This window comes from Emys orbicularis, chromosome 1 (genome assembly GCF_028017835.1).
Source record: "Emys orbicularis isolate rEmyOrb1 chromosome 1, rEmyOrb1.hap1, whole genome shotgun sequence".
Lineage (NCBI taxonomy): Eukaryota > Metazoa > Chordata > Testudines > Emydidae > Emys > Emys orbicularis.
In genome coordinates this window covers 359,080,769-359,092,927 of record NC_088683.1, presented here as the reverse complement: position 1 = coordinate 359,092,927, position 12,159 = coordinate 359,080,769, and the positions used below count along the sequence as shown (strand labels likewise).

Here is a 12,159-nt window from a genome sequence, read left to right as displayed (position 1 = left end):
GATCGCATTTCTCCCGTCGTTATCTACAAAACCTCAATGTGGGGCTTAAACTGCCCCATCTCCCTTTGAAGTGTGGGGGGAAACTCTGGGCGGCAGCGGCAGAGCATGGAGGAAACAAAGTCCATTTTGGGGAGTTGGGAGCAAAAGAAATAGCAGCAAAAGGAAACTGAAATAAGGATGTGCATAGCTGGAGGTGGGCTGTAACCATGTATGGCTGAGCTCTGCAGCACGCAGCTAACGCACTCCGACCTTTACGGCTCAGTGTTATTGCTTGTTCTGTCTGAGGAGCCCAGTATGTTTCCTGTCTGAGCAGGTGGGTGCAGCTCTCTGGCTGAGAGAAGCTCCGTAAGTAGTATAGTTTTAACCCCCTTGATCCTTTTTCTCTCCCAGCTGAGGTTTCTGGTACGTCGAGACATCATGATCAAGGCTTCGATGAGCTCTGGGAAGGTGACTCTCTTCCACCAGGATCCACGGAGTAGGGTCACCTACCGGGTCCCCGCACTGCTGTATATCCCCACAGACACGCTCCTGGCATTCGCAGAGAAGCGCTCCTCTGCCAGGGACGAGGACGCTGAGTACCTGGTGCTGAGACGAGGTCGGAAAACAGGGACTTTGGTCAAGGTAATTCCTTGTGCATTGTTTCCCTGCAAACCCCCCTCGCTTAGTGCCCGCTCTCTGCCCGAGTGTCTCAGCATTAGCGCTTCCCGGGGTTCTGCCTCTCCCTGGATATCTGCACTCCAGGCTATTCACCACCCAGTAGCTAATGATACTGGCACAGGGCTAGCTCCTGTGAGGGGCAGAGCGCGCCAATGAGGTGCCGGGGGCCTTTACCTGCCTTTTGAAGTCCAGAGGGAGTTGAGGCTGCTCAGCACCTTGCAGGATCACACCCCTAAGGAATATGATGGGGGAGGACACCTGGCAACCGTACTGCCGCCCTGAGCTGGGAGGCTCACTCCAAATGCAGTATAGACGTCCAAGAGAGCAGCTCAGGAGAGGGAGGCCGGGCCGGGGATCTGGCTGGGATTGCGACAGTCCCTTTCCCATAGAGCTAGTGACTGCGTAATTGGCATGTGTCTTGTCTCTAATTGCAGCCAGTTTGTGTCTGGCTGGATCCCGTAGGGCGGAAAAGCAGAGCCAAGCAACTAAAGCAGAAGCCAGCGCAGCCGTCAGGGGAGCTGCTGCAGCCCCGCCCATGCTCCCTTAGGGGAAGGCAGAACCAAGAGCCTAAAGTGAGGCTCTTCGATCCCCATTTTGGCACCTGCTTGGTTTTCAGAAGTGCTGAGGGCCCAACAGCTCCCCCTGGTGGTGGGGTGAAGTGTGAGCTCCATGGCCCATCCAGTTCTGAGGCGGCCGTACGGGATGGTCATTGTAATGAGGAGTGGGCCCTGCTGGCTTACCCCTCTGATCTACCTGTTCTCGACCCCTCTCTCCTGCTGCAGTGGGAGCCCAGTGAGCCCTTGAGGAGAGCAGTGTTACCGGGTCACCGCACGATGAGCCCCTGCCCGGTGTACGAGCGGAAGAGTCAGACTGTCTTCCTGTTCTTCATCTGTGTGAGGAAGCACGTCACAGAGCAATGGCAGATCTGGACCGGGCAGAATGCCGCCCGGCTGTGCTACGTCCGAAGCAAAGACGCCGGCCAGACCTGGAGCTCGTTAACGGACTTGACGGAGCAGGTGATTGGGGAAGACTTGAAGGACTGGGCCACGTTTTCGGTGGGGCCGGGGCACGGGGTGCAACTCAGCTCCGGGCGGCTGGTGATCCCAGCTTACACCTACCACATTACCGCTCGCTGCTGCCGCCTGCCACTGCCCTGCTGGACCCTGTCCCGGTCCTTGGTGTTTTATAGTGACAATGGCGGGCGGCACTGGCACAAGGGCGAGCTGATTAAAGGCATGAAGACGGGGGAGTGCCAGGTGGCCGAGGTGGTGTGCCAGGCCTGTCGCCCTGTGTTGTACTGCAATGCCCGCACCCCCTGCCAGTCCCGGGCAACGGCATTCAGCACAGACCAGGGTCTGACATTCGAGAGCCCCTCCTCGTGTGAACAGCTGTGCGAGCCGCCTCACGGCTGCCAGGGCAGTGTGGTGAGCTTCACACCAACAACAGGGCTTCTGGAGGCGGATGGCGTGGAAGAGCCAGACGCCCCAGCCTACGAGACGACCTGCCTGTTGAACGATGAAAACGCCCCCTCCACCATCCGCAGAAGCACCATGTCATGGCTGCTTTACTCCCACCCGATGGATAAACGCAAGCGGGTCGACCTGGGCATCTACCTCAACCAGTCCCCATTGAATGAGGCCAAGTGGGAACACCCCTGGCTCCTGTACAAAGGGCCGTGTAGTTACTCGGACCTGGCCGTATTACAGGAGGCGCCAGCGCCGCTCTTGTTTGGCTGCCTGTTTGAGTGCGGGGTGAATTATGCGTGTGAGGAGATCGCCTTCCAGCTCTTCTGCTTTGAGGATCTCCAGAAGGACAGAGTCTCCCGCCGCTCCTTGGAGAAGCAGCCCAAACCAAAGCTAAAATGCAACTAGCAATGTCCTCCGGGGGAGTAAGTGAGGCACCACCACCCCCCAAGATCCCCACCCCCATGAGGCCTGGGCTTCCGAAAGCAGCCTCTTTCGGGTGTCTCTGGTTTGGGGTCTGGGACTTCCTAGGGCAGGGATGAGCAAACTACAGCCCGCAGAATGAGTGTAATAATTTCTGTGGAGTTGCGACAACTGTTTTGTCAGGGTGGATGCGCCATGGCCTTGTGCCAAAATTCTTATGCTCTTCCAATGGAAATGCTTAATGTCCACCACTGCCCCCAGCTGGTTAGAATCACATCAACTCATAGGTGCAGGAACTAGGGGTCTGGGGGGTGCTGCAGTACCCCCAGGTTTTACACGGAGCTCCACTTCCGGCCCCACACCTGGGATTCCGGCTGCTGGCCCCGCGCCCAGAGTCCTGGCTGCCGGCCCTGTGCCTCGGGGCTCTGTTCCTGGCCCCACATGTGGTCCTCTCCTGGCGCTGAGCCTGGGATTCCGCCCCCAGCTGTGGCCCCAGTCCCCTTACCCCGTCCATGTCCACCCTCCCAGAGCCACGGCCCTGCTCCCAGCCTCAGCTCTAGGTGGTGGCGGGGGAAGCGGATATGGGTATGGGGGGGTGCAGCACCCCCCCTATAAAAATGATACTGGAATCCATCTTAAACCTGGTGCTTTTTCATTTAGAAGAAGGGATGGGAACCCAGAGAAAGACAAAGGATTCCCGCCTTGTGCCAAAGATATAAAAGGGGGTAGAACAGAACAAAGGGAGCTTCCAGTCATGAGAACACCCCGGCTTTCCATCTAAGATGTCTGTTGGAACTGACAAGGACTGTACCAGGGGAAAGGATTGGGTCCAGACTAGGAAGGAGTCTAGTCTGTGAAAGAAGCTTATTGGAACATCTCTGAGGGAGAGATTTACTTGTAATCAGTTTCTTTATGTATTAGGTTTAGACTTGCATGTTTTGTTTTATTTTGCTTGGTAACTTACTTTGTTCTGTCTGTCTTATTACTTGGAACCTCTTAAATCCTACTTTTTATACTTAATAAAATCACTTTTGTTTATTAGTAAACCCAGAGTAAGTGATTAATACCTGGGGGAGCAAACAGCTGTGCATATCTCTCTATCGGTGAGGGTGGACAATTTATGAGTTTACCCTGTATAAGCTTTGTAGAGAGTAAAACGGATTTATTTGTGGTTTGGATACCATTGGGAACTGGGTGTCTGGGTGCTGGAGATAGGTGACCTGCTGAGCAGTTTTTGGTTAAAGCCTGTCTTTGGCGACGTGGACCAGACCTGGGTCTGTGTTGCAGCAGGCTAGCGTGTCTGGCTCAACAAGGCAGGGTTCTGGAGTCCCAAGCCGGCAGGGAAAACGGGCTCAAAGGTAATTCCAGTACATCAGGTGACAGTCCCAAGGGGGTCTCTGTGACCGAACCCATCACAGCAGGACTCTGCACTTGTCCTTGTTGAACCTCATCCAATTTATTTTGGCCCAATCCTCCAATTTGTCTAGGTCCCTCTGGATCCTATCCCTACCCTCCGGCGTATCTACGTCTCCCCCCAGCTTAATGTCATCCACGAACTTGCTGAGGGTGCAATCCATCCCATCATCCAGATCATTAATGAAGATGTTGAAGAAAACTGACCCTGGGGCACACCGCTTGATGCCAGCTGCCAACTAGACATCGAGCTGGTGATCACTACTCGTTGAGTCCAATGATCCAACCAGCTTTCAATCCACCTTATAGTCCATTCATCCAATCCATGCTTCTTTAACTAGCTGGCAAGAATACTGTGGGAGATCGTATCAAAAGCTTTGCTCAAGTCGAGATATATCACGTCCTCCACTTTCCCCATATCCACAAAGCCAGTTATCTCCTCATAGAAGGCAATCAGGTTGGTCAGGCATGACTGGCCCTTGGTGAATGAATCCACGTTGGCTGTTTCTGATCACCTTCCTCTCCTTCACGTACTTCAAAATGGAGAAGCTCCACTAGGTGGCGAAGCAAGACTGCCAGATGCGGGAAATCAGGGAGGGACTGGCTGAGGGATGGAAATGAGAGGTGCTACAGGATAAGGGGTGTGCAGAAGCGGTGGCCCCAGATAGGCAGGTTCCCACGCTGGGAGCTTGCCTGTCTGGGGAGAGCAGCGCTAGGGCTTTCTCTGTGCAGCTGAGAGGCCAAGGCATGCAGCGAAAATTCAGCACGTGGTATTGGAAACAGCCTGGCCTAATGGTTAGAGCACAAGCCCCAGGACTGAGTTCTAGCCCGGGCTCTGCCCCTGACTCACTGCCAGACCTGGGCCAGGTCACGGCCCTGCTCCGTGCTTCAGTTTTCCCATCGATCTCCCGGGGAAGGGCCAGGAGATTCCCCCCTGCTGTGAACACTGTGAGAGCTGGAAATATCGAACAGGGAGGGTAACCGGCCGATGCAGGAGGCCACACATGGTCTCTGCTGGCCTGGGACCCTGGCTGGGGCTCGCTGGGTGAGAAGGGCTGAGCCCAGGGACTGGCTCAGGCCCCCGGGGGTCACCCCTGGGACTGCGGGGTTCACGGGGCTTTACACCAGCCAGGATCTGGGCAGTTAGCGAGAGCAGCCCGGTTCCCTCGGCAGCTTAGGATTTACCTCCGGTGCCGGGGGAAGCGATTCAGCTGCACACCGGCCGCGGGAGGAGACCGCCGGAGGGAGCCGGGGACAGGCAGGGAGCGGGTCCTGCTGCTCCCAGCGCCCTGCGGTGCCGAGTCTGCGGTGAGGGGAGGTCGGGGGCAGGTCTGTTGCGGACAGGAGGGACTCAGTGCAATGGGGAATCGGGGGCAGGTCTGATGGGGCGGGGGGGGACTCGGTGCAATGGGAGGTGGGGGGTAGGTCTGATGGGGCGGGGGGGGACTCGGTGCAATGGGAGTTGGGGGGGCAGGTCTGATGGGGCGGGGCGGGACTCGGTGCAATGGGAGGTGGGGGGGGACTCGGTGCAATGGGGAGTCGGGGGCAGGTCAGATGGGGCGGGGGGGGGGACTCGGTGCAATGGGAGGTGGGGGGGCAGGTCAGATGGGGCGGGGGGGGACTCGGTGCAATGGGAGGTGGGGGGGAGGTCTGATGGGGCGGGACTCGGTGCAATGGGAGGTGGGGGGCAGGTCTGATGGGGGGACTCGCCATGACTGGGGGCGGTGCGGAGGCCGCTTTGGGGGTGGGGCGCTGTAGCGCGTCTCTTTAGCAGGAATCCTGGGCGAAGCCGTGTCTGCAGGGGTGGGGAGGGGCGGACCAGTGGGCTGGGCTGGGCTCGGCTCACCTCAGTAGGGCTTGAATCCTGCCAGGGTTAGAGCTTCTCCTCTCACTTTTCTTGCTGTTTCTAGGCTCCCTGGTCTAGTTTGTCCCGTTCCCCGCTGGAAAGCGCAGAAAGCCGGGCTAGGAGGGAGAGGCCAGAGCCGGTCTGCATTGGAGACAGCGCTGCGGGGATCCCCTCCAGCAGGACAGGCACCGGCTGACGGTAAATTACTGCCCTGGGCTGGTGCTGAGAAAGTCTGGGCTTGGAGGAAGGCGCCTGTTTGTCACTTGGAGATAGTGGGGGCCGGGTTCTGATCTCTGTGACGCTGGTGTAAACCCAGAGCCAGAAATTACTCTGGTGTAACTGAGCAGAATTTGGCCCTAACTCAGTGTCCTGGTCCCCACCCCCTGCTGATCAGGGCTGGATCCTGCTCTCATTGAAATCAGTAGGAGCTAAGTCTGTGCTGAGCCCCTTGCAGCATTGGTCCCTGAGCTGGTTGCCTGATGCAGTGAGTCTATGGCAGAGATGGGGAAGAAGGAGCCCAGTATGTTTCCTGTCTGAGCAGGTGGGTGCAGTTCTGTGGCTGAGAGAAGCTCCGTAAGTAGTATAGTTTTAACACCCTTGATCCCTTTTCTCTCCCAGCTGAGGTTTCTGGTACCTCGAGACATCATGATCAAGGCTTCGATGAGCTCTGGGAAGGTGACTCTCTTCCACCAGGATCAGCAGAGTGGGGTCACCTATCGGATCCCCGCACTGCTGTATATCCCCACAGACACGCTCCTGGCATTCGCAGAGAAGCGCTCCTCTGCCAGGGACGAGGACGCTGAGTACCTGGTGCTGAGACGAGGTCGGAAGACAGGGACTTCGGTTGAGGTAATTCCTTGTGCATTGTTTCCCTGCAAACCCCCCTCGCTTAGTGCCCGCTCTCTGCCCGAGGTGTCTCAGCATTAGCGCTTCCCGGGGTTCTGCCTCTCCCTGGATACCTGCACTCCAGGTTATTCACCACCCAGTAGCTAATGATACTGGCGCAGGGCTAGATCCTGTGAGGGGCAGAGCGCGCCAGTGAGGTGCCTGGGGCCTTTACCTGCCTTTTGAAGTCCAGAGGGAGCTGAGGCTGCTCAGCACCTTGCCGGATCGCACCCCTAAGGACTATGATGGGGGATGGGTACGTCCACAAACCCCCATCAACTCTCCTCCCCTGCCCACAGCCATCTGTTAACTCCCTTCTCAGAATCCCCTGCTGCATCTTTGCCCCTGTGCCTAGCTTACAAGCTTTCTGGGGTAGAGACTTTTCACAGCTGGATATGTCTTGCACAGGGCCCAGCGCATCTTCAGCTCTTAACGATACGCCGGGGGGCTCCTGGATCCATTTTATTCCTGGAAGCCCCAGTGGCTAGAAGTGCCTTTTTTCTCTCCCTCTCCATTTGGCTAGATGATTATGAATGATTTATTAAGCACCAACCGCATGTGCCCACCCATTGGTGCTGGACCACCACCCCCACACCGACAATCGGTTTGTCTCTGCTAAGGACCCCACCATGTCTTGGGCTGGGGCAGGGCGTTCTAGGTGGAGGATCCTCCGCTGGGCGCTTTGTTCCCCTCCCAGCTGATCTCTCAAATGCTGAAAGCTGTTCCCTCCCAGGGCAGGGTGCAAGCCTTCCTTATTCACACCGGCTTTTGCCTGAGCAGAGCGGGGAATTCAGAGTCCGAGTCAAACTTCCATGAAAACAAGCCCTGATCTCATTGCTGAGACGCTTCTCCTGAGTGAGAAATGTTGCTGCTCTGAAGATAGCTGTGTAGACAGCACTTGGAAGTTGCGGCTCAGACTGAAGCCAACCCCAACCCTCCCTCACCGCCCCCCCCCCCCCCCCCCCCCCCCGACTTCAGAGCCCGAGCTCCAGCCCCGGCCACAACTTCAGAGCGCTGTCTACACCGCTCGCGTGAGCCCGGCTACCCCACTAGGGGTTGCCAACTTTCTAATCCAGCGTTTCTCTAATGCGGCCACCAGGGGCTTTTCGTGCAGCCGCAATGGGGGAGGGGGGGAAGGGCGACAAAGCATCGGCCCCTCCCACTCCCTCCTTGTTGCTTCTGGATGCACCTCTAGAGAGAGGTGGGGCACAACACTGCAGGAGCAAGGTGAGTTCTTGACCCACATTGTGGGGAGGGGATTTGGGCAGCAGGCTCCAGGGGCGGGACTTCAGGAACCTGGCTCCAACCATGGTGCAGTGTGTACTGACCCCCCCCGGCTCTGGCCACGCGGCCCTGGCCCCCAGCTGCAGGGCTTCAGCCTCCGGCCCCTGGTTCCAGCTGCGTGGCAGCAGGCGCTGGCCCCCAGCTCCAGTCCCGGGCTCCGGCCATGCAGTGGCCACAGGCACTGACCCTCAGCCGCACAGCAGAGGGCTCCAACTGCGGGGCTTTGGGCGCCAACCCCTGGCTCTGGCTGCTCGGCAGCAGATGCTGACCCCCTTCTCCGGCCGTGGGGCTTCAGTCGGCCTCTGGCCCCCAATTCCATCGTGCGGTGTCGGGCGTTGGCCCTGGGCTCCAGTCACGTGGCCCTAGCCCCTGGTGCAGATCCCCTGCCACAGCTGCATGGCGGCAGGCACCGACCCACAGCCCTGTTCCCGGGCTCCGACCACACGATGGCAAGAGCTGGCCCCAGATGCTGACCCCTGGCCGCGCAACAGCAAGCGCTGGCTCCAGCCACGCAGCGGCGGGCACTGACTTCTGGCTCCAGCCACGCACCCATGGGCTGTGGCACCCAGCTCCGAACTCTGGCTGTGCGGTGGCAGGCACTAGCCCTGGGCGTCGACCCACAGCTCTGGCTGCACGGCAGCAGGCTCCGATCCCTGGCTCCAGCCGCACAGTTCCTGTTCTGTTCCGGGTTCTGGCTGCGGGCAGTGAGCCCCAGTTCTGGCCGCGTGGCAGCAGGCACCAGCCCCTGGCTCGGGCCACGTGACAGTGGGGATCATCACTCACTCCCATTGCCCATGACCCCTACTGCCTCCTATGGCCTGTATCCACCCAATCGCCCCGGATCCCACTGCCTTCCTGGCCTCCCCCATCCATCCCACCATCACCTCTGGCCCCTGCTGCCTCCCCTTTGCCCCCCCATCCAGGGCTTAATGGGTCCTGGGGCTTGCTGAGAAAAGTGATATTAACAAACACGCAAGTATCACTTTCAACAGCAGACTTACTAGCTATTGGTGAAAAGTGATACTTGAATGTTTGTTAATATCACTCATCACTTTTCACAGTCTCCCAGGCAGCTAAAGTGTGCTGTGATATTAACAAATATACAAATATCACTTTTCACAGCAAGCCCCGTGACTCACTAAGCCCTGGATGGGGGGGCCAAAGGGGGAGGCAGCATTATTTTTTATTATTGAGTCTGTCAAAAATCCCTACAAATATAAATTACAATGGCTTGGATGTGAATCGGTGTGTTTTTAATTGTTTTTCCTAACGTTAATTAAATATTTTAGGAAAAAGTGTCAGTGCAGCCACCAGTGAGAGTTGGTGGCTGCACTCTGAGGCCACCAAAAAATTTGTTGTGAGAACCCCTGTTCTAATTGCACAAAACCAAACACCGCTTCACCAAGGCCCCGCCCCCACTTGCTCCATCCCTCCTCATTCCGTCGCTCGCTCTCCCTGACCCTCAGGATGGGGCAGGGGGTTAGGGTGCGGGAGGGGGATGAGGGCTCCGGCTGGGGGTGTGGGCTCTGGGGTGGGGCTGGGGATGAGGGGTTTGGGGTGAGGGAGAGGGTTCTGGGCTGGGGCAGGGGTTTGGGGTTTGGAGGAGGGGTGAGGACTCCAGCGGGGGGGTGCAGACTCTGAGGTAGGGACGGGGATGAGGGGTTTGGGGTGAAGGAGGGGGCTCGGAGCAGGGTACTTAGGGGGTGCGGGCTCCAGGAGAAAGTTTGGGTGTGGAAGGGGACTCCGGGCTGGGGCAGGGGGTTGGGATGCCGGGTCCCAGCGGCGCTTCCAGGAGCCACACAGAGCTAGGGCAGGCAGGGAGCCTGCCTTAGTCCCGGGCCCCTGCTGCACCGCCAACTGGACTTTTAATGGCCCAGTTGGCACTGCCGACCGGAGCCACTAGGGTCCCTTTTCGACCAAGCGTTCCACTCGAAAACAGGATGCCTGGCAACCCTACTGCCGCCCTGGGCTGGGAGGCTCATCCAAATGCAGTGTAGACGTCCAAGAGAGCAGCTCAGGAGAGGGAGGCCGGGCCGGGATCTGGCTGGGATTGCGACAGTCCCTTTCCCATGGAGATAGCGACTGCGTGATTGGCATGTGTCTTGTCTCTAATTGCAGCCAGCTTGTGTCTGGCTGGATCCACGTAGGGTGGAAAAGCAGAGCCAAGCAACTAAAGCAGAAGCCAGCGCAGCCCCGCCCATGCTCCCTTAGGGGAAGGCAGAACCAAGAGCATAAAGTGAGGCTCTTCGATCCCCGTTTTGGCACCTGCTTGGTTTTCAGAAGTGCTGAGGGCCCAACAGCTCCCCCTGGTGGTGGGGTGAAGTGTGAGCTCCATGGCCCATCCAGTCCTGAGGCAGCCGTACAGGATGGTCATCGTGATGTACTGAGGAGTGGGCCCCGCTCGCTTACCCCTCTGACCTACCTGTTCTCGCCCCCTCTCTCCTGCTGCAGTGGGGGACCAGGGAGCCCTTGAGGAGCGCAATGTTACCGGGTCACCGCACGATGAACCCCTGCCCGGTGTACGAGCGGAAGAGTCAGACTGTCTTCCTGTTCTTCATCTGTGTGAGGAAGCACGTCACAGAGCAATGGCAGATCCGCACCGGGAAGAACGCTGCCCGGCTGTGCTACGTCTGCAGCGGAGACGCCGGCCAGACCTGGAGCTCGTTGACAGACTTGACGGAGCAGGTGATAGGGGAAGACTTGAAGGACTGGGCCACGTTTGCGGTGGGGCCGGGGCACGGGGTGCAGCTCAGCTCCGGGCGGCTGGTGATCCCAGCTTACACTTACCACATTACCGCTCGCTGCTGCTGCCTGCCACTGCCCTGCTGGACCCTGCCCCGGTCCTTGGTGTTTTATAGTGACAATGGCGGGCAGCACTGGCACAAGGGCGAGCTGATTAAAGGCATGAAGACGGGGGAGTGCCAGGTGGCCGAGGTGGTGTGCCAGGCCTGCGACCCCGTGCTGTACTGCAACGCCCGCACCCCCTGCCGGTGCCGGGCAGCGGCGCTCAGCACAGACCAGGGGCTGACATTCGAGAGCCCCTCCTCGTGTGAACAGCTGTGCGAGCCGCCTCACGGCTGCCAGGGCAGCGTGGTGAGCTTCACGCCGACAGCAGGGCTTCTAGAGGCCGATGGCATGGAAGGGCCAGATGCCCCAGCCTCCAAGACGACCTGCCCATTGAACGGCAGGAACGCCCCCTCCGCCATCCGCAGAAACACCGTGTCGTGGCTGCTTTATTCCCACCCAATGAGTAAACACAAGCGGGTCAATCTGGGCATCTACCTCAACCGGTCCCCATTGAACGAGGCCAAGTGGGGACACCCCTGGCTCCTGTACAAAGGGCCGTGCGGTTACTCGGACCTGGCCGTGTGCCAGGAGGCGTCAGCACCGCTCTTGTTTGGCTGCCTGTTTGAATGCGGGGTGAATCACGCGTGTGAGGAGATTGCCTTCCAGCTCTTCTGCTTTGAGGATCCTCAAAGCTAAAATCCGACTAGCAGTGTCCTCCGGGGGAGTAAGCTCCCCCCCCACCCCCCGGAGAGTCTCACCCCCATGAGGCCTGGGCTTCCGAAAGCAGCCTCTTCTTTTGGGTGTCTCTTATTTGGGGTCCGGGACTTCCTACAGCCTGGTTTGCAGAAGACTTCCTAGGGCAGGTGTAGGCAAACTATGGCCCGTGGGCTGGATTCGGCCCGCAAGCCGTTTAAGACAGGCTGCAAACTCCCACTGGGGAGCGGGGTCTGGGGAGTGCCCCAGTCCGGTGGTCCAGCCGGGGTGCCGGGTCGGGGGCCGCACCACGCGGGAGCCGTAGCATGGCCCCGCTCCGGGGTACACGGTCGGGGACCGCACCACATGGCTCCCAGAAGCAGCCGCATGGTCCCGCTCCGAGGGTCGGGGGTCCCTCCACGCGTAGAAGGTGGAGAAGGGACATGCCACTGCTTCCGGGAGCTGCTTGAGGTAAGCGCCGCTCGGAGCCTGCACCCCTGAGCCCCAACCCCCTGCCCCAGCCCTGATCCCCCTCCCGCTCTCCAAACCCTTCAATCCCACACAGCCCCCTCCTGCACCCCAAACCTCTCATCCCCAGCCCCACCCCAGAGCCTGCACCCCGAGCCAGAGCCTGCACCCCTTCCCACACTCCAACCCCAATTTTGTGAGCGTTCATGGCCTGCCATACAATTTCTATTGCCTGATGTG

General features: G+C 58.9%; 2 protein-coding genes across 2 annotated transcripts; both read left to right on the top strand.

Moving 5' to 3' along the window:
• The first annotated feature begins 396 nt into the window (after window positions 1-396).
• Window positions 397-2,528, top strand: LOC135882049 (sialidase-3-like). The gene is made up of 2 exons (XM_065408809.1): window positions 397-621; window positions 1,440-2,528. The coding sequence occupies exons 1-2, from the start codon at window positions 418-420 to the stop codon at window positions 2,526-2,528; spliced, it is 1,293 nt and encodes a 430-aa protein (XP_065264881.1). The 5' UTR covers window positions 397-417.
• Window positions 2,529-6,426: 3,898 nt separating this feature from the next.
• On the top strand, window positions 6,427-11,454 carry LOC135882059 (sialidase-3-like). The gene is made up of 2 exons (XM_065408819.1): window positions 6,427-6,651; window positions 10,423-11,454. Exons 1-2 carry the CDS (start codon window positions 6,448-6,450, stop codon window positions 11,452-11,454), a joined length of 1,236 nt encoding a protein of 411 aa, XP_065264891.1. The 5' UTR covers window positions 6,427-6,447.
• The last annotated feature ends 705 nt before the right edge of the window (window positions 11,455-12,159 follow it).

Coding starts and splice junctions, on each gene's coding strand:
- LOC135882049 (XM_065408809.1), top strand. CDS start 418: ATGATCAAGGCTTCGATGAGCTCTGGGAAGGTGACTCTCTTCCACCAG. Junction 622..1,439: donor AAACAGGGACTTTGGTCAAG/GTAATTCCTTGT, acceptor CTCCTGCTGCAG/TGGGAGCCCAGTGAGCCCTT.
- LOC135882059 (XM_065408819.1), top strand. CDS start 6,448: ATGATCAAGGCTTCGATGAGCTCTGGGAAGGTGACTCTCTTCCACCAG. Junction 6,652..10,422: donor AGACAGGGACTTCGGTTGAG/GTAATTCCTTGT, acceptor CTCCTGCTGCAG/TGGGGGACCAGGGAGCCCTT.